This window comes from Cricetulus griseus, chromosome 7 (genome assembly GCF_003668045.3).
Source record: "Cricetulus griseus strain 17A/GY chromosome 7, alternate assembly CriGri-PICRH-1.0, whole genome shotgun sequence".
In the NCBI taxonomy this organism is placed as follows: Eukaryota; Metazoa; Chordata; class Mammalia; order Rodentia; family Cricetidae; genus Cricetulus; species Cricetulus griseus.
Genome location: NC_048600.1, coordinates 119,157,414 through 119,178,559, shown reverse-complemented (window position 1 = coordinate 119,178,559; position 21,146 = coordinate 119,157,414). Strand labels below are relative to the sequence as shown.

Here is a 21,146-nt window from a genome sequence, read left to right as displayed (position 1 = left end):
ACACACAGTGTACCATAAGATTGCATAGTATAAACAAATACCTATCACATAAGGATAGACTTTCACTAGCAGTGATTTCGTTTACAATAGCGGTACTCTCATTTGGCTTATTTAGTAGAAGGGGAGATCTCACTACCCTGCTCAGAGCTGAAGAACACATGCTTTGGCTTTATACCACTCCAAGTTGGAAGCTGACATTGATTAGAGAGTTCACAGACCTGGACAGGTCTATGGCTCTCAGCATCTCACAACTAAACAATGAAAAAAGGAAATACTAATGGACAGTTACTGATGTTCTACCTAAAATGTAGGGATCTCAAACAACTACTGCAAAGAGGCAAAGGACAGCAACAGACCCCACACCACTCTACTACTGGCTTATCACAGTCAACTTAAAATTTGGATTAAAAAACAAAAACAAAAACAAAACCACTGAATAAAAGTTTTTTTGTCAGTTCATCAAAAATTCTACCTTCAGTATGGGGGAAAGCTGTGTGAGTATCTTAGTAACAGGTCACACACGTAGAAAAGGAGCAAGTCATTCAGTGAAGGCAAGCTTTAACCTGTCCCCAGTGTAGACTTTGTGGGGTAAAAATAAAAGATAGAAATACTGCATAGGAACTCACTTGGTCATCTTCTTCTTCAATGTCATCTCGAATACCCCTGGAAAAACAAGCGGAGAAACAAACTTCCCTGCAAATGTTCCACATACCCAGCTCCAAACTTACAGCAAATTAGTGTTGAATTCCAAACAGTATAGGAACTCTCAACACTAACGAGAACAAAGCAGCAATAAGCATACTGTAAATGATCCACCCAAAATAAATATTTGTGTGCCTTAATTCCATGAGCTAAATAAACTTTCCCTCTTTTTTCAATGAGATGATGGTACCCCTAGAAACACCAGTTACTAACTGATGTAAGAAGTAAAAACCTTTCTTTGTGAAGACAGGTACCAAAGGACCCTAAGCTTTCTCAATATATACAACAAACATAACATTGATGTATAAAGTATCACATATTAAAAAGAATAAAACTCTCCTGGATTTAGTATACAATAGAAAGAATATCACAACTTTATTGTTCTGCAGCTTCTAGATCTAGAATCAGTTACCTTGGAGATGGGGAGAGAAAGGAAAACTGCATTCTTTCATGACTTCAGAGCTAAAACTAGTATTTCATATGGAGAGTGGAACCACTGCCACTTTCTGCACCTCTTAGTCTATGGCACAGAGTATTACCGCTTACTTCCCACAGCCATCCCTTTCTAATCACTTTCTACTTAACTCAGAGCATTTGCTACTCCCAAGGCAACCCGAGCACAACACTACCAGCATAGGGCAGCCACGAGAGGAATGCTATACACAGCAAGCACCAAAAGAGGGCTGACTCTTTTGGCAGGACTGATTGCTAAGCAAAGAGAGAAAAAGGCCCAAACATGTCTGGCAAAAAGGTTTTAGGAGTGTATTCAGCAAAGGAAAAAGATTTCTTTCCCAGAAAATAAAGCATTCAAGTCTAGGGTTTGGCTGCTGAAGAATAAAATAAGATCATTCTTTAGATGAAATTAGGTTTTATTTATTCCTAATTTTATATGGTTTTATTATATACTCAAAAATTGTAAATACTGATGACACAGGCACTAGTTTATTTAATATTACTATAAGATGAAATCCAAACTTGAGTAACTATGCTTCCTTTACCCTCACAATAATCCATTTCCAACTTCCTGGACAATTACATATAAAACAGAATGACTTTTTAGTTTTTACAAATGCAAAGACTCTGCCACCTTCAGACCTACAGAAACACTCAAGCTAGAGATATTTCAAATAAAGATCTTTGTGTACTTTAATATTCTTTCTTTTATAAACTTTTTAGAATATGTAACCTTTGTGAGAGTGAAGAAAACAACTTACTTTACATTTTTTCTTTCCTTGTCCTTTTCTTCAAGTCTCTTCATGTCTCTTGCTGCCTGATCCTAATGAAACAAAAGGCTACGTGGAATCATATCAATTTAAAACACTGAAAGAAAGACAATTTTCATTATGCACAATTTATACATTGAAACATGTCCATAGCTTTCCATACGTGTTTTGTCACTTAGGCATTTTCATGTAATCTCTCAGGAAGCTTTGACATTTTTCAAAGACAAATATCCAAATACCTTTTGCTATAAATGGATTTAACAATTTTATTTTACTATAGCACATATCATACATGTACATAAAAATGCATATACACTTTTTTTTTTTTTTTTTTTGGAGACAGGGTTTCTCTATGTAGCTTTGTAGACCAGGCTGGCCTTCAACTTACAGAGATCCGCCTGCTTCTGCCTCCGAGTGCTGGGATTAAAGGCGTGTGCCACCAACGCCGGCATCTACATTTTTTTTTTGTTTGTTTTTCAAGACAGGGTTTCTCTGTGGCTTTGGAGGCTGTCCTGGAACTAGCTCTTGTAGACCAGGCTGGTCTCGAACTCACAGAGATCCGCCTGTCTCTGCCTCCTGAGTGCTGGGATTAAAGGAGTGCACCACCAACGCCCAGCCGGCATCTACATTTTTAAAAATGCTAGTTTACCACCAATAGTCATTTTTTAGAGAAGGAAAAAAGCTGGCTACAGATATTCTTAAATTTGAGCAAATCAGTCTTTCCCTAAGTACAGCTTGGTGGGGGGGAGGAGTATATTGTGTTCTGGCTCTCATTTTGGAAGAATGGCTCTGAACTTCAGTGATTCTCCCTCCTTTTTTTTCGGGGGAGGGGAGTGTCTTTCTCTGCAGCCTAGGCTGGTGATACTCCTGCTTCAGCCTGTCTAGTGCTCCAAGTGCTAGGGTCATAGGCTATGCTACCATACCTGACCCTACAGTGATCCTGCCTCCCAACATCTGTCAACCTGACGATGACGTGGGATGGATAAGAATAGTTATACAGGTGGCAGAGGTTAGAGATGCTTCTAAACATTTTCCAACAGTTCAGCCCTAAAGCTAGGCATAGTGGCATACGTCTTTAATTCCAGCACGTGGGAGACAAAGGTTGGTGGATCTCTGTGAATTTGAGGCAAACCTGTCTACATAATGAGTTCCAGGACAACCAGAGCTACACAGAGACTGTCTCTCAAAATCAAAATCAAACCCCTATAATAAAAATTATCCAATCATGAATACAAATAAGGTTGAAAAGTGTGCTATTCAAAATCCACTAAATTAAAATCTTTAGGAGCAGAATTAAACATGTATGATTGTTATGTTTTCCATGGGCAGTTCTTATACATCTCAAAAATGACAATGACAAATTACTGACCAAACTGATCCTTTGTTTTATATATTTGGAAATCAACACTGAAAGATTATTTTTTCCTAAAGCCTTTCATCATAAAGAAAATGTAAGATTTCCCATCTTTTTGAATCTAATTTTATGTGTATGTACGTTTTGTGTACCATGTATGTAGAGTGCCTGTAGAGGATGAAGGTGGCACTGGATCCCCTGAGATTGAAATGATAGACGAATGTGAGCTGCTATGTAAGTACTGGGAATCAAACCCAGATGGTACTGCTGAGCCATCTCTCCAGCCCTTGTATTCTAAAAAAAGAAAAGTCACTACACATACCATGGTACAATCAGCTGTTGTATAAACCAAATGTTTCCATCAAAGAGGAATTATTTTTAAGAGAAACATTACATACAACTACTTTTTGAGGGACTGAGTTGCTAGAGACAAGGCTAAGGCTATAAAATGAAAACACCAACAATGTCATTACAATAGGAAGCAAATCACTACACTTGCAGAACACATTCTTTGTTTGTTTTGTTTTTTGAGACAGGGTTTCTCTGTGTAGCCAGGGGCTGTCCTAGAACTCACTCTGTAGACCAGGCTAGCCTCAGACTCAGAGGTCTACCTGCCTTTTTCTCCTGAATGCTAGGATTAAAGGTGTGAATCACTAGGCCTAGCTTATTATTTTTTTCTTTTTAAAGATTTATCATTATTGATATATTATTTTATGTGTATGAATGTTTTGCCTTCGTGTATGTAAGTGTACATGCTGTGTGTGCCTGGTACAAATGGAGGGCAGAATAGCATATCAGATTTCCTAGAATTGGAGTTACAGTTTAGAGCTGCATGTGGGTGCTGGGAGTTTAAACCAGGTCCTCTGGGAGACCAGTACATGCTCTCACCCACTGAGCCATCTGTCCAACTCCACATATTCCTAGCCTATACAAATCTTTCTTTAGAACACTGTATAAAAATAAACCATAAAATTCAAGTACTAGAAATGTTCATACATTGTAGAAGTTGGCATTTGACATAAGAACTTGTATTACACACTGACACTCTTCAAAATCTGACAATTGATTTCTCTGCTCATAGCTAAATAAATCTCCTTATACTATACCAAAGACATCTAGGAGCATGGTAGTATACTCAAAAGATTTAATCTCCAAAGAACTACCACTATTTAAATGTCAAGCAAGAAAATGTGGCCATTCTCAAATAATTCATTCAAAAAGAGACATATCAGCTTACAAAACTATAAATTAAATCTAAATTTAAACCTAAAACAACAATAAAACCAAGAGCTGATTTGTCTTATAATTCTTCTCTAGGATTATCAAGAAATAATGGGGCTGGAGAGATGGCTCAGTGGTTAACAGCACTGGCTACTCTTCTCTTCCAGAGGTCCTGAGTTCAATTCCAAATAACCACATGGTGGTTTACAGCCATCTATAATGCGATCCTACCCTCTTCTGGTATGCAGATGTACATGCAGACAAAGCATATATTCAAATACACAAACATAAATATTTTTAAAAAATAAAGGATGAGTAAGATTTTGAGATGTGCTACACTATAAAAAAGTTTCTATCTCAAGAACATGAAAGAAAAAACAACAACCATCTCAAACACTACAAATCTTTCATTTTTAAAGTGAATTACTTTATTCAATACTTAAAATGTCCACATGCATTTCCTGAATAATTTTAGAAAGTTTTGGTAAATGCATTCAATGGTTTCTTAATTTCCAAAAATACATCATAAGTTAAGGCTAGTCATGTAGTTCATGGCTTTAAACCCAGAACTCAGGAGGCAGAGGCAGACGGATCACCATAAATTCAAAGTCAGTATGGTCTACATAGTGAGCTCTAGAACAGCAAGGACTACATAAAAAGACTGTCTCAAAACAAACAAAAACCTTTAAGCTAGAACTCAGAGATGTAAAGAATATGGAAAGTAGAGGTGAATTCTAGCTCTGCTATCTACTAGAGATTGATACTATTTAGACAAATAAATTGGTTTATATCAAAAGTGAGAAATGCAAACACCTAACAGGTGACAAGCTACCAATAAACAAATGAGGCCAGGATAAGAAAATGCATACATTCCCATCTTATGAGATGAGCGGTCATGGTGCTAGGATGCTATTTTGGCTGCTGTAGGAGAACAAGCATCAGCAGTCTCAGTCCCATGGTTGATAAAAAGCTGAGCAAAGGAGACATGGAGGATATAATTTAGATATGAAGTGTCTGTAAAACAGGTACTGTGCTGGGTTTAGCGCCTAGTTGGTAACACTACAGAGGATGCTCTGCAAACTTTAGGTGGTGGACCATTGAAGTTGCCTTGTTTCTGGCCTCTTCCTGTCTGCTTCCTGGATATTAAGATGTAAACTGCTCTGCTCCACAATACCTTCCCCATGATAAGGAACAGATGCCTGTGAAGCTGTGAGTCAAGTAGGCCTTTATCCCCTGAACTGGCTTTCTTTAGGTACTGGTGTTGTCTGACCAATACAGGAGTTCATTCCCTTATTCTAGTTTTATAAATTTGAAACTTCCCATACTTTAAGCATATAGAAAGCAAAATGTCACATATGGGAAGAAAATGAGAAAATGCAAAAACCAGACACCCTAAGACATTTTAAAAAAGGTAGTCGTGATTTCAATTTCTACAGAGAAGTTATAAATTTGATAATGCTGATAAACAGGAAAGAACAAAACTATAGATTACAGAATTTCTAGTTCTGTGTATACAGTTCTTTAGGTTTAGCTTCCTTATGAAGAATGGATTTAATAAATGCTAGAGTCCATAAACAGTATTCCACTTAAGAATATATTAAGATTGTTAAAACAAACTATAACATTTGAGTAACTATGTTTAAATGTTGCTATTTACTATTCCTGCTACTTACTGATTATCTCTGAAACAGCAAAAAACAAAAGGCAAAACAAAAAGACCAAAAGAATCTCAATATTTTAATGAAACAAGAGCTAATACTTGCCTCCACTTCAGCCATGAAGGCCTCCAAGGGATCATCGTCACTGTCAGAATCTGCAGGCTTGGAATGGAACTGCTGGCGAGTAGGTGAGTTTTCTGCAGGAATGTAAGGTAAATCCACATTGCTGGAGTCTTCTTCTTCATCTTCAAAATACCTGAAAATTAAAACAAGGATTAGTAAAATGACTAATATAGAGACTGAACCTTCCTATTGCTCAAACTTTCATTGTGGTATATACTATTAAAGAGACGTCTCAGCTAGGTTCTTAACAATTCCACCAAACTCCACAGGAATTATATAAAACTCTTCAGTAGGTGATGTGGAATATTATTTTAAGGTGTGTTATATTTGTTTATGATGTAGAACATTTGTTTTAATGATGCAAAGATATGCTGCATTCGTTTTGCTGCATTTGTTTAACTCTGTGAAACTGTGTTACTTTGCCTGATGATCTAATAAAGAGCTGACCGGTCAATAGCGAGGCAGGAGAAAGGCTAGGCAGGGCTCATAGACAGAATAAATAGGAGCAAAAATCTGAAAATGGGAAAAAGAAACAGAGGACAAGGAGAGAAGGACATTGGGGCCAGCCACCCAACCGGCCACTGAGTAAGAATGAAACTAACATTATAGAAGAAAAGGAAAAGACCAGAGGCAAAAGGTAGCTGGGGATAATTTAAGTTAAGAAAAGCTGGCTAGAAACAAGCCAAGTTAAAGCTGGGTATTTATAAGTAATAATAAGCCTCTGTGTATGATTTATTAGGGAGCTAGATGATGCCCCCCCCACAAAGAGCAAAAAGCCAAGAGTAAAAAGAGTGAGAAACAATAAACACGTTTTAAGCTTCAGCTGACTCAAACACCAAAATTATGTGCTCATTGTGTTACCTAAAGATTAGAACACTAACCAGGAAGAAAGCATCATTCATGGAACAACCATACAAGCAAGCATACAAATACTCTATTCCTTCAAGTAAGCAAATTTGACAGTAAACTAAGGAATTCAGCAAGTACAAGGTGGGGAAGGGAAGAACCCCAATCCTGGAAGTTTTACTTGGGAAATAGTATTTCCTTGCTTCAATTTCTGCTGAAGGAATAAATAATTCACATCGGTTCAATCGCTGAGAATCATCACTTACGCATTTTCTTCATCAAAGTTAGCCCGTTTAGATCCAATCTTGTAGAAAGAAGGTAGCTGTGGTGGAGCAGACTTTCCGAATCCAGAAGAGCTGCCTGCCCCGAAGGCACTGTGGGACTGCTGTGGCAGCTTGGCTTCCTCTTTTTTCCCAGCACTGATGGCAAAACCTCCAAAGCCAAATCCCCGCTTAGTTCCAGGGCCACCTTTATTCCAGTTCATGATGCCAAGGCCTGATGTTAGAAACAAGACATACACATATTAGCCGGGCGTTGGTGGTGCACGCCTTTAATCCCAGCACTCGGAGGGCAGAGGCAGGCGGATCTCTGTGAGTTCGAGGCCAGCCTGGTCTCCAGAGCGAGTGCCAGGATAGGCTCCAAAGCTACACAGAGAAAAGAAAAAACCAAATAAATAAGTAAATAAAAAAAAAAAGACATATACACCATATTAATGTAACTTTGTAAAAAGCCTCATTAACCTTCATGTCATTTTCAATGTCTACCCACAAATTTAATTTTTTTTTTAAATTTTTATTTATTTTTATTTCATGTGCATTGATATGTCTATGTGAGAGAGTTGGATCCACTGGAACTCAAGTTACAGACAGGTGTGAGCTGCCATGTGGGTGCTGGGAATTGAACCAGGGTCTTCTGGAAGAGCAGTCATTGCTCTTAACCACTGAACCATCTTTCCAGCCCCCAAATTTAAATTTTTGATGGGACTGCTTAGTGATAATGTACTTGCCTCATGTGTGTGCAGGACTACCACCACATAAACTGTAACACTGGCCTTCAGATACAACTATAACCTCAACCAAATAATTACTTTTCCCCTAATATATTGAAGAACCTATTATTCATTTTATTGAGATTCCAAACAAAAGGGGTGCTTTTATTAAGTTGCCTAAAATAACCTTTATACTGGAAGGGGGTGTGTGCCAAAAATGCTCTGGGGCCTCTAATATGGGATAGACAATGTATGACAATCTTCTAGTCTGAATCTTTTTTATTATTATTATTGTTATTATTGTATGTGTGTAAGGACACAAAGACGTGTGCTATATATAGCACAAATGTGGAGATGAGAGGACAACTCACCTCATGGTTTCTAGAGATAAAAACTCAAGTTTATCAGGCTGGTACCAAGGTATCTCACTGGCCCTTAATCTTTGCTTTCTCCCCTCCCTACTTCCCTCCCCCTACCTCTCTCTCTTTCCATTTTTTTTTTTTTTCTTTTCAAGACAGAATTTCTCTGGCTTTGGAGGCCTTCCTGGAACTAGCTGTTGTACACCAGGCTGGTCTCGAACTTAGAGATCCACCTGCCTCTGCCTGGGATTAAAGGTGTGAGCCACCAACGCCCGGTTCCTCTTCTCTCTTTTGTAGTCTCTGCCTCTTGAGTGCTATAGATGAAAGGAATGTACCACCACTCCTGGCTTTAATATTTATTCTTAAGAATTTATATTGTACTGAGAGCTGGAGAGATGGCTCAGAGGTTAAGAGCACTGGCTGCTCTTCCAGAGGTCCTAAGTTCAATTCCTAGCAACCACATGGTGGCTCTCAACCATAGGTACTGAGATCTGGTGCCCTCTTCTGGCATGCAGGCATACATGCAGACAGAACACTGTATACATAATAAATCTTAAAAAAAAAAAAAAAAGAATTTATATTGTACCATTAAAAAAAAACAAAACCTAAAAAAAATCAAATAGCCGGGCAGTGGTGACACATGCCTTTAATCCGAGCACTTGGGAGGCAGCGGCAGGAGGATCTATGTGAGTTCAAGACCAGCCTGGTCTACTAGAGCTAGTTCCAGGACAGCCTCCAAAGCCACAGAGAAACTGTGTCTCGAAAAACCAAAACAAACAAACAAACAAACAAAACAAACAAAAAACCAAGATCCACAATTATAATGTTTGACATAACAAAGACTAAAATGACACGAAAAAGTGTGTATTTGTCATTTCATCACTTAGGAGGCTAAGGGCAGAAGGCTTGGGAGTTTAAGGCAAGCCCCAGAGACTAGTCTCAGCACACAGCAAGACACTGCTTCACTGAAGGAAAAAGAAAAAAGCTATCCCAAACTAAAACTAGAAATGATACCCTGTTAATAAAACACACAAGAATCAAAGAATTGAACTTCAAAGACAAGATACTACCTACACACGTCTCTGAAAAGACATCTTAAAAACCCACACATTTAGAATTGCCCATTAGAACCCCATCCAGCAAGAAACAAACTGCTCTGAGTATTCTATGGTTAAGGATTACAATGATTGGTGGTGGTGGTGGTGGTGGTGGTGGTGGTGCAGCACGCCTTTGATCCCAGTACTTGGGAGGCAGAGGCAGGCAGATCTCTATGGGTTCGAGGCCAGCCTAGTCTTAAAAGATTACAATGAAATGTCTCAGTATTTTTTTTTTATTAGTCTTGGCTCCAAAGCCCTTTAAAAAACAACATAATTTACCCAAGTTTTTGAGGAAAACAAAAACAAACAAACCAGTTAGCAAAAAGGAAAGGAATAACTACTGGGCATGGTGGCATACGTCTTTAACACTAGCACCCAGGAGGCTGTAGCAGGTGGATCTTTGTCAGCTTAAGAGCAGCTACATCTGGCAGCATTACATAGTGAGAGTGTCTCAAAAAACCCAACACATACACACACCAGAAAAAATACGACTGACCAAAATTTCCTTTTCTAGATATAGAATTGTTATATCCTTTGGTTATTTTCATGCACATGTGTACACATACACAAAATTTGAGCAAAATGGAAACAACATATTGTTACTGACTCTTTACCTGATATCCTATGTCAATCAATGGTAGTAAATATATCTACTGCTGGTTCATAATATTATCTTTGTAAATACTATTTTCTTTTTTTTAAGATTTATTTATTTATTTATCATGTATACAGTGCGTGCCAGAAGAGGTTACCAGATCATATTACAGATGGTCATGAGCCACCATGTGGTTGCTGGGAATTGAACTCAGGACCTCTGGAAGAGCAGTCAGTGCTCTTAACCCCTGAGCCATCTCTCCAGCCCCCATAAGTACTATTTTCTTAAGAGTAATTTTGAAAATCTAATTGCTTAGCCAGAGAAACACACATTCTAGGACTTAAAAAATTTAATGATTACTTACATTTATAGACATTTCTATTACACATTGAGTAAAATGAGGGCATTAAAGTGGGTGGTGTGATTCTATTTATATAAATGCATATGCTATATGCATATATTTAGAAGGCTATCAAAATGCCAACAGCAGGTGTGTTTTTCTGCTTTGTTGTTTACTATTAATAGAGTATCAAATGTTTATAATAATCTCTGAATCCAGTGCAGAGAGGAACAAAAGACTTTTTACATTTAATATATTTGAAGAGATAAGGAACAACAGGCTTTGCATATTTCTGGCACTATGTTCCATATATATGCTATATATATCACCTTTAAGGTGTCTGAACTACCATGTAACATTTAGTTTAACTGGTTTGGTGGACTATTTGAGGTGCCTATTGTCATCCTTAAATCACATTTAGCTCCAGAAAGGGATTGTTTTTCCTCAATTTTGGCCATTCCACCTTCACAGATTTCTTTCTCCTTCCTTCCTCCCTTTCTTTCTCTCCCCCCCCCTTCCTTCCTTCTTTGTTCTCTGTGTAACTCAGAGATCTACCTACCTCTACCAAGCACTGCTGGGATTAAAGGTGTGAGCTACCACCACCCAGCTCCATAAATCTCCAGCAACACATCTGCTCCCAGTAATCCCAGACTGGGAAAGCTAAGGAATAAGGACCACTGCACACTGAGCACCATACTAGTCTAGGGTCAAATATTTCATAAGGAGGTTTCTTCAGCAAGGAAGTCAATGTAATTTTAGTAAGATGAAACTTCACGTAACAAATGCAAGCAAGGCACCAGTCGGTGAAAGCCTTAAATCCCAGCACTGGGGAGGCAGAGGCAGGCGGATCTCTGTGGAGTCTGATGCCAGCCGGATCTACAGAGTGAGTTCCAGGACAGGCTCCAAAGCTACAGAGAAACCCTGTCTTGAAAAAGCACCCTCCCCACCTGAGAGGGAAAGAAAAAAAAAAAAAAAAAAAAAAAAAAGGAAAAGGAAAAGGAAAAGAAAAGAAATACATACAATCAAGGGCCAGAGAGATGGCTCAGAGTAGTTTAGAGCACTGGCTGCTCTTTCAGAGGACCCGGTTCAATTCCCAGCACCTACACAGCAGCTCAACTGTGTGTACTTCCAACTCCACGAGATCAACACCCTTGCAGACATATATGCAGGCAAAACACCCAATAAATATAAAATAAAAATAAATAAAATGAAATAAAAGTAAAACAAAATTAAATGTTTGGGTTTGTTTTGTTTTGAGGATAGGGTCTGTCTATATAGCCCTTGCTGTCCTGGAACTATGTAAGCCAATCTGGCCTTGAACTCAGAGATCCACCTGGAGTAATGTGGTATTTTTGCCTGTATGTCTACCTGCATGCCACTTGCATGCCTACTGCCAGCACGGCCAGTAGAGGCTGTGAGATCTTCTGGAACTGGATATGCAAATGGTTGTGAGCTGCCATGTGGGTGCTGGGAATCAAAGCAGGGCCTCTGGAAGAGCAACAGTGCTCTTAACTGTTGAGCCATCTCCCTAGCTAGCACCAGTGATAATACTTGCTTATCCTTATAAGAACTCTTTCTAATCAACAAGATAGACTTTTAAATGAAACTCATTTTCCCAACTGTATATTGTAGGGAATGATGAAGTCCTCAGTAACTGTGTATTGTTGACATGAGCACGGCCATGTCAAGTTCCACAATACTTCAGCCATGGAAATGAAAAGACCTTCCCTTAGTCAGAGTTTGGCAAGATAGTGTAAGCAAAAAGTACCAATCACAGTAATCCATCCTAGATTACTGATGATGACTGGGCCTGAGTCTGCCCGCCTCATGCAGAGATTCCCTGCTGAGATAAGCTAACCAGCCTTATTTCAGCTGTATATAATAAAGCCACCGAGGTCCCCAGCTATTAGTACACCTCCACCAGAGTGCATGGCCCACCTGATCTCAGCTTTTCTGTTTGTGTGTCTGTCATTTCTTCATTCCCTGTTGCCCCACTCAGGCCAATCCCAAAACTATGAGTGCTGTGGCAGTATATAACATATATTAATGAGCCAAAGAAATCAGAAACCAGAAAGAGGAAGGATGGTGAAAACTGAAAGCCTGATGAGGAAGCAAGTGTATTTAGATTCTGGGTATCTGGTCAGTGGTAGGAGAGAGCATATGCCTAATATGCATTACTCCCTGGGTTCAATCTCGGTAACGCAAATCGAACCAAATAAAACATGTCTTACAACTAAAAAAAGTACATAAGTTTGTTGGTGGTTGGAGAGGGATTCCTGAATTGATTAGAGGTGAAAGGTTCAAAAGTTTTCCTGGAGATGACATTAAGTTTTGAAATCTGAAGTAGCATTAAAACATAGAAGCACCCAAGGAACATCATTTTAGAACAAGTTTGGCATGTCTATAATGCCAGCACTCCAGAGACCCAGGCAGGAATAAGCTTGAGACCAGTATGAGTTACATAGCAAAGCCTATCTTAAAAGCAGAAAGCAAAGAAATTTCAATTAACAGAAGCCCAAATTCTTTTTTTTAAAATATTTTATTTATTATGTATACAACGTTCTGCTTCCATGTATATCTGCACACTAGAAAAGGGCACCAGATCTTATAACGGATGGTTGTGGAGCCACCATGTGGTTGCTGGGAATTGAACTCAGGACCTCTGGAAGAGCAGTCAGTGCTCTTAACCTCTGAGCCATCTCTCCAGCCCCCAGAAGCCCAAATTCATATAGAGAACTTGTAGCAGTCAAGTGTTATCCCATTCGTGATTTATAATACTTTAAATATAGAATGTGTTATCTTAGCTTACTTAGTATGCTAAGAACATAGGACAGAAAAAAAATTTCCAGCTAAAATAATCATTGATTCTAAACAAAAAGGGACATGTTTCAGGCCAGTGTTTCAGAAAGACTGCATGAGCCAGGCAGTGTGACATGCACCTTTAATCCTAGCATTTGGGAGGCAGAGGCAGGCAGATCACAGAGTTCAAGGTCAGCCTGGTCTACAGAGCGAGTTCTAGGACAGCCAGGGCTACACAGAGATAACCTGTCTAGAAAAAAAAAAAAAGAAAGAAAGAAAGAAAGAAAGAAAGAAAGAAAGAAAGAAAGAGGACTGCATGAGAAACAGCAAAGGAAAAAAACAAAACACCCCAAGTTTGAAGCCAATATATTTCATCATAGCATCTTCATATATACATAGACATACATATGCATATATATGTCATTATATTTTGTTGGCTTTGGTACCAAATAGCAGGATCTTGAACTAAGAAAATGCCTGTAAGGAAGAAGAAAAGCAGTAGATGTGAACCATTTATTTAGGTATCCACCAGAAAGAATCAACAGGATAGCGTGGTCAAAGAGTGATGAGAACAACTTGGAAGGTTTTAAAGCTTGGGTAAAGAGTTGTGATATCATTAACAAGATATGCAAAACTCAAAGAGTAATGAACGTCTGGAAAACAGACAAGATTAGTTTTGTATCTGTGGGAAAGCAAAGGGGAGATGCCAAGGAGAGTAACTGCAGAGCCACGTATCTGAGAACACTGACGCAGATGAGCTAGCAGAAGAAGGCACAGTGAGAAGAGGCAGTTTAACTCTAGGGTATGTCAACATTTAGTAATGGGCAGGAGAAAAGATGGAGACATGGAGATATGAGGGATGGAGAATATTTACACAGATAACAAGAGCAAGTTCATAATGCTTTAAGTTTTATTTCATTGTATAAAAATTAAAAAAAAAAAAAAAAAGATGAGCAGGGCAGTGGTGGTGCACTGAGTGATTCCAGCACTCAGAGGTAGGGGCAGGAATTCTGGTGTGGCATGCACCTTTAATTCCAGCACTTGGGAGGCAGAGGCAGGAGGATATCTGTAAATTCAAGGCCAGCCTGGTCTACAGAATGAGTTCCAGCATAGCCAGGGTAATACTGAGAAACCGTCTCAAAAACAAAACAACCCCCCCCAAAACAACAAATTTGCATTTTCTAGCAGTTTGAAAAGCCATGCACTGCTGATTAACCAATTCTAAAGGATAAGGATATTAAAAACTATAGCACTGCTATTTGTGGGTTTGTTCAAAACACAAGCACCCTCTTGCTAGTATGTATGCATAAACATGCACATGTACACACACCTTCCCTTGGTTTATAATAATCAGCCTGCTACACTATTCTTCCCACCAAGCTAGAAAATTTGTATCAAGCAGCTCTGAAACCTCACCCCTGCCTCCACAAGCACTTCTCAAACTGTCAAACTGTGACAGAAAAGAAGATGGAACTATTCTGAAGCTTCAGGGCATATACTTATACCACATGGCTTCCGATATCTTAGGCAAACTTCACAAAAAACAAACTCAACGATAAATTCAGTCTTAAACATAGGTGGGGGGAGGGGCTGGAGAGAGGCTCAGAGGTTAAGGTTATTTGTTGCTCTTACAGAAAACCCAGGTTTGATTCCCAGTACCACATGGTGGATCACAACTGTCACAACAATTCCAGGGGATCTAATGCCCTCTTCTGGCTCTACCAGAAACAGGCATGTACATGGCGTACATACACACATGCAGACAAAACACTCATACACACTCAAAAACAAAAACAAATCCTGGAAAACTTTCTACATGGGTAAAAGGCTTGAATAGATTTCTCTAAAGACAACATATAACTGGTCAGTAAATCACAAGAAAAGACAAGTCAGGATTGGTGGTGCATACAGTCATCGTCAATACTCAAGGGGCTAAAACAGGAGAATCTCAAGAACAAGACCAGCTTGCTCTACACAGCAAGACACTGTCTCAAAACTCCCTACATGAAGGAAACAAAATCAAAACTACAATGACACCATTTCGTATCAATTAGGAGGGCAACTATTAAAAACCAGTGGGCTAACTCATAATGCCTCAAACAAACAAATCCCCAAGAAAACAGCTTTTTAAGAAGATATCCTTAGTTGGGTGTGGTGGCCAATGGGATCTCTGAGTTCTAGGCCAGCATGGTCTACAGAACGAGTTCCAGGACAGTCAAGAGTACATAGAGATCCTGTCTCTACCCCCACTCCCATCTCCCGGGGAAAAAAAAAAAAATCCTTGAAAGCAAAGAAACCCCTTGCTCTTGCCAAAACAAAAGCTTTAAAGGCCAAAGCAATACTTTAAGATGCTTAAAACCACAAATTAAGTAAAAACAGATCAGCAAAAACCTACTTTCTGGTTGCCCCTAAGACCATATCAGTCCAGAAGCAACACAAGTACCCTTAGAAAAGTGCTCAAGAGAAAGATTGATTATGCTATCAATCCCCCTACAAAGCTGCCATGAGGAAGACAGAACACAATATGTTGTGTTCACTGTGGAACATTTAGGCTGAAAGACAATTCTATAACAGCCTCATCAGCCTGACCTTGAAGAGGCATAGTTAGGTCTTTATGACACTGTCAACAAAAGTGGAATTATCTAAACTAAGTCTAGGGGTTGAGAATATAACTCTGGTAGAGTGAATGTTAGCAGAGATGTAGGGAAACTGGAACCTTTGCACATTGCTGGTAGAATGTAAATTGGTTTAGTAACTGGCAATAAGTGTTTTTCTTCAAAATGATCAAGAAAGGCCAATAAGATAGCTCAGTGGCTGGCTAAGAGTACTTGCCAAGTCTGATGACCTGAGTTCAATCCTTGGGATCTACACAGTGGAAAGAGAACCAACTCCTCCAAATTGTCTTCTGAACACAATAAATACACATCTTTTTAAATTATTTTACTTTAGCTTCATATTAAATGTATGCACTATACACCACCAAAACAAACAACAAGCCGGGCGTTGGTGGTGAACACCTTTAATCCCAGCACTCGGGAGGCAGAGGCAGGCAGATCTCTGTGAGTTCGAGACCAGCCTGGTCTACAAGAGCTAGTTCCAGGGCAGCCTCCAAAGCCACAGAGAAACCCTGTCTCGGGAAACCCCCCCCCAAAAAACAAACAAATCCATGACAAATTAGAGAGGAAAATCAACAAAACATTTATTCTAGTTGGAATTCTGTCAATAAGTGTTTAGGTTTTTAATTTTTTGTGTTGTTGTTGTTAATTAAAAGAAGATAGAATTGACATATAACTCAGCAATTCTACTTCTGGATATATATCCCCCAAAGTTCACTCAAGTTCATAGCAACATTAATAGCAATAGGCAAAAAGTTGCAGTAGCCACCCAAGTGTTCACTGACAGATGAATGGTTAAACAAAATATGCTACATATATACATACAAGAGAATATTATTTGGGAGGCAGAGACAGGTGGATCTTTGTGAGTTCGAGGCCAGCCTGGTCTACAGAGCAAGGTCTAGGACAGGCTCCAAAGCTACACAGAGAAACCCTGTCTCGATTGGGGGTGTGGGAGATGAGGGTGTGGTGGTGGTTCTAGGAAAGCTATACAGTTCCATGGTGTGGCACTTGTCTAGCATATGTGAGGCCCTAGATTCCATCCCAAACACTGGAGGAAAACCCTTTTAAAAACTAAAACATCTGATTTGAAAGAATTAACCCTGCCAGGCGTTGGTGGTGCACGACTTTAATCCCAGCACTCAGGAGGCAGAGGCAGGCAGATCTCTGTGAGTTCGAGGCCAGCCTTATCTACAGAGCAAGTGCCAGGATAGGCTCCAAAGCTACACAGAGAAACCCTGTCTCGAAAAAACAAAAACAAAAAAACAAAAAACAAAAAAAGAATTAACCCATATAGCAAAATCAACTCAAGCAGGATCTTAGTATTCACTGCTTCTGATCTGTGCTTTCCAACACTAAGAAGTATATGCCCTTCTTTCTGTCTTTACCTCCACCACTGCACTCTGCAACAAGTCTGATAGTTATCAAGCCCCCACACCACTACTAAAGTGATCATTATAGCAAAATATATGGAGTACTTATTTTGTGTCAGGCAATTTTTTTAGGCTCAGAGGATATAGTCATTGAATCAAAAAGATCTCAGGGAATTCAATGTGGTCCCTGAGAGAGGAAAAAAAATGAAACCAATTTCAGACAGTAAAAATACGATGAAATGAAAGCAAGTGGGGTAAGAGGCAAGCTATTGCAGACAGAAAACAGAGGACACACTGAGGTAAATGCCATTTAACAGGGCAATCGTTCCTGGAAAAATCATGTGAGATACATCTAGAGGCTGAATCTACAACTAGCAAACATTCCACAACACATAAAAAAGTGACTTTTGAGTAGAAAAGTATAAAATGAATGAGACCAAAAACTGAAAACAAAATGAATTTCTACTTCCTTTGGCAGAATAGCATTGTGTCTGTTAATACTATGTAACCAATGCATTATTCTATCTTGGGGAACTCAGAACTCCCCCCTTTCAGATCTTGGCCTTATACCTTCCAAATAACAATTATGCTACTGCCACTCCCTTCAATTTGGTGGCTTTCCACAGTTAGTCAGACTGGACTCAGGCATTACACTGTGGCAGTGAATGACTTTAGCCACTCACATTGCCCAGGGTTTCTGCACAGGCCTTTCGTTTACAAAGAAAATCAAGCAGTTTGGTAGAGTTCTGGACTCTACTCAGATTGCCACCCACTAAATCTGTTATTGACCTACCAAGGTCCTTTCTACCTATACAGCTCACTTGAACACCAATTCTAGAGCATCAACATGATTATGATTTCTCTAAAAAGTGACATTTCTGTCAAAACTCCTCTGGTCTTTAAACACCTGACACTTATTGTGTTATCATTTGGATGAATGAACACTTATTTTTAATCTCTTAGGTTTCTGAGAACAAATACTCATTATTTATGCTTAATATGCAAGTCTAAGGAGGGGCTACAACTTGAATGAGGAATTAAGTGAAGATAGTATAAAGTCTTACTTGGTGTTCTGATACCAAAATGTGATGGTTTAATAAGAAATCTTAAAAATTGTAAAGTAACACCAGCTGGCTATATTCAAGTTCTAGTTCTGTCACTAGTAACATGACTCTCAAAGATGTTATTTAGCTCTCTGGGCTATAAATTTTCTACTTGCAAAATAATGAGAGTATAGCATTACCTTAAAACTCGAAGTAAAAAACTGAGTTAATGGGGAAAAGTGTGGTGACCCACGCCTATAAATTCAGCACTCAAGAAGCAGACAGGGAGGATCCTGTGAGTTAAAGGCTGGGCTATGCAGTAAGTTCTAGATTAACTTTGTCTAAAGAGACTCTGTCCCAAATTCAATAAATAAAAATCAAAGTAATTTACACTTAATGAAGCAGCATGGTAACATAGTGCTCAACATACATGCACAGCCATGTTTACCATTTCTCCAGAAACCAATCTCTCCATTGGTAAACTGACAATATCAGATTCACATTTAAGTGTTAGACAGCACTCAAGATAACAAGATCACTAAGTGGAAAGCGGAGTAAGTTTCATAAGAGAGACACAATGACAGTTGGTTAGTATCTGTTCTACCTAATAATTTGCTGTGAGACCATCTTACACACTATTTAGCAGTTAGTTCTTTAATGGTTTAATGAGAAATTGTAACATAATAGTAAACAGCTATATTCAAATTCTAATTTTGTCACCTTTAATGTAATGAAAAGCTGTACAAAAAAACCACACAAATTTCATCACATACCAAACCTAGAAACATGTGTTGGGTGAAAATTACTTTAGAAGCACTCCCTTTCTATCAGTTTTAATAAAACTGAAGACAACCTATAAGTATGAAATTGACAGAAACAAATTTGACTCAAACTATAGTATCACAGTCTAAAATTACAGTGAATAAATTGTGTTACAATGTAAGCCAAAATTTATCACTCTTCAGCTCAGACAACCCTTAGTTCATGCAGTGAAGGTGCAATCTACAAATAGTCTGCAAGGCCCTGGTTGTTCTGTTTCCCCCTCTTCTTTGCTGGCCTTATCTCCTATAAGTCCCTCATTTGCTAAATGCTACAAACACACTGATCCTCTAAGAGGACCAGCTTTGTCCTCTTCAAGGCCTTACTCAGAACACTCCTTTCTCCAGACACTGCCATGGATAGACTCCCTCACCATCTTCTAGCCTGATTCATTAGTGTGCCCGAACGGGCTTCCCTGAACACTCTAGAGCACACTGCAGTTTCTCACAAGCCTCCCTCCTTCACAGGTACAGATTATTCCATAGCATCCAGTGTAACATAACTTTGTCTCTTACTCCTCCTTAAAAGTTTCATGAGGGAACTGGTGACATTGTTTGGTGTGTAAAGGTGCTTGGCACCAAGCCTGACCTGAGTTCCATCCTCAGGACCCACATGGTTGACCTCTGACCTCTACAGGAGGTTATTTATGGTACACACACAAATAAATACGTGTAAAGTTAATAATTTTTTTCTGAATGCATCATATCAAGCCATGTAATTCTCGTTCTAGATTAAGGAAAATTAGTTATTTTCACCCGGAACAGGATTGGGCTCTACCAAGTTTAAGCAAATTAAGACATGGTCCCTGCCATTCAGGAGGCATGTATAGGAGATAATAGAGGAATATCATTTGCAAAAAGAAAAAAACAAAAAAAAAAACCAAAAACGTAGGGAAGCCACAGGAAACTGAGCGACAGCCTAAGGGAGTAGGGGCAAACGCTAAAATGACAGGAAAGCTCACATATGCCTCTAAACTCTGACTAGTATAATTTTTCCTTACGTTTCTGGTGCGCACTAGCAATCCATAAATATGATTTACTCACATCAGGTAGGCCGCAAAAAGTTTGTAAGCACGGTGGTGCTAATCATGATCTACTCAAGGTTTCACCAAGATCAATGACTTTTACAATGTGGGCCTGCAAGTTCAACAGAGCTACCTACCGACAGGGTCAACAGCCCCCCACCGGCTCGCACAGCCTGGAGCCCAGCCCCTGAAAATCCCTTCCTGTCGCCCAGCAGGCACCGCCTCCGGAAAGCCGCCAAGTGGGCCCCGTTCGGACGTGCGAGGAGCGGAGCCGTGGGAAGGCAACGCGGCTCGGGAGGGCCTCCCCGGGGGGCTCCAGGCGGCGCAGCTGCCTTTCCCCGGACCCCCGCGGCCGCCCGGCTCCCGGGGCTCCGCCGATTCTTTGTTAAGCAAGGCCGCGGCTCCTCCGCCCTCGCCAGGCCCCAGTTACCTCCCGTGCCCCCGGGGCTGGCGGCCCCGCGTCTGGAAAGCCCTCCACACAGACCTGCTGCTGCGCCTCCGGATGCAGCTGCGACTACAGTCGGCGCGAAAGAACCCCACGGCCCTGCGTACGCGCGGAGCCCGGCCGCGTCCAGCCGCGCTCCTCCTCCGCCCCCTTCGCCGCCGCCTCACGGCCCGTTGCTGACTGGAGGGGGAGGGGGAAGCGCGTCTGACATGCGCGCTGAGGAGGGCGCGAGCCGAAGGGTGTGGCTTGGGGGACTACGGCTCCCGAAAGGCGCCAATTACGCCCGCCCTTCAGATTCCGGAAACGTCAGAGGCGCGTCACAGACACACACACACAGTTCACACACACGACACTCGCACAGGTCACACTCACAGACACAGAAGACACACAGCTCACACACACACACAGAGACGACACTCACACAGTTCACACACAGACACAGACGACACCCACACAGCTCACACACACACACAGACACAGAAGATACACAGCTCACACACACACACACACACACACACAGAC

At 40.1% G+C, this 21,146-nt stretch overlaps 1 protein-coding gene across 2 annotated transcripts in view; it reads right to left on the bottom strand.

The window, feature by feature from the left end:
* Positions 1-20,842, bottom strand: part of Ddx42 (DEAD-box helicase 42) — a 40,359-nt gene extending 19,517 nt beyond the window's left edge. Inside the window, exons 1-5 of one of the 2 annotated variants that reach the window (XM_027427819.2) lie at positions 20,664-20,842; positions 7,394-7,622; positions 6,264-6,414; positions 1,917-1,978; positions 627-663 (exon numbers count right to left, since the gene is read on the bottom strand). In XM_027427819.2, the coding sequence (XP_027283620.1) occupies positions 627-663; positions 1,917-1,978; positions 6,264-6,414; positions 7,394-7,611 (468 nt within the window). In that variant the 5' untranslated portion in view covers positions 7,612-7,622; positions 20,664-20,842. Of the gene's footprint in view, positions 1-626; positions 664-1,916; positions 1,979-6,263; positions 6,415-7,393; positions 7,623-20,663 lie in introns of those variants that run through there. The other variant, XM_035447685.1, reaches the window with a different exon arrangement.
* Positions 20,843-21,146: the final 304 nt, after the last annotated feature.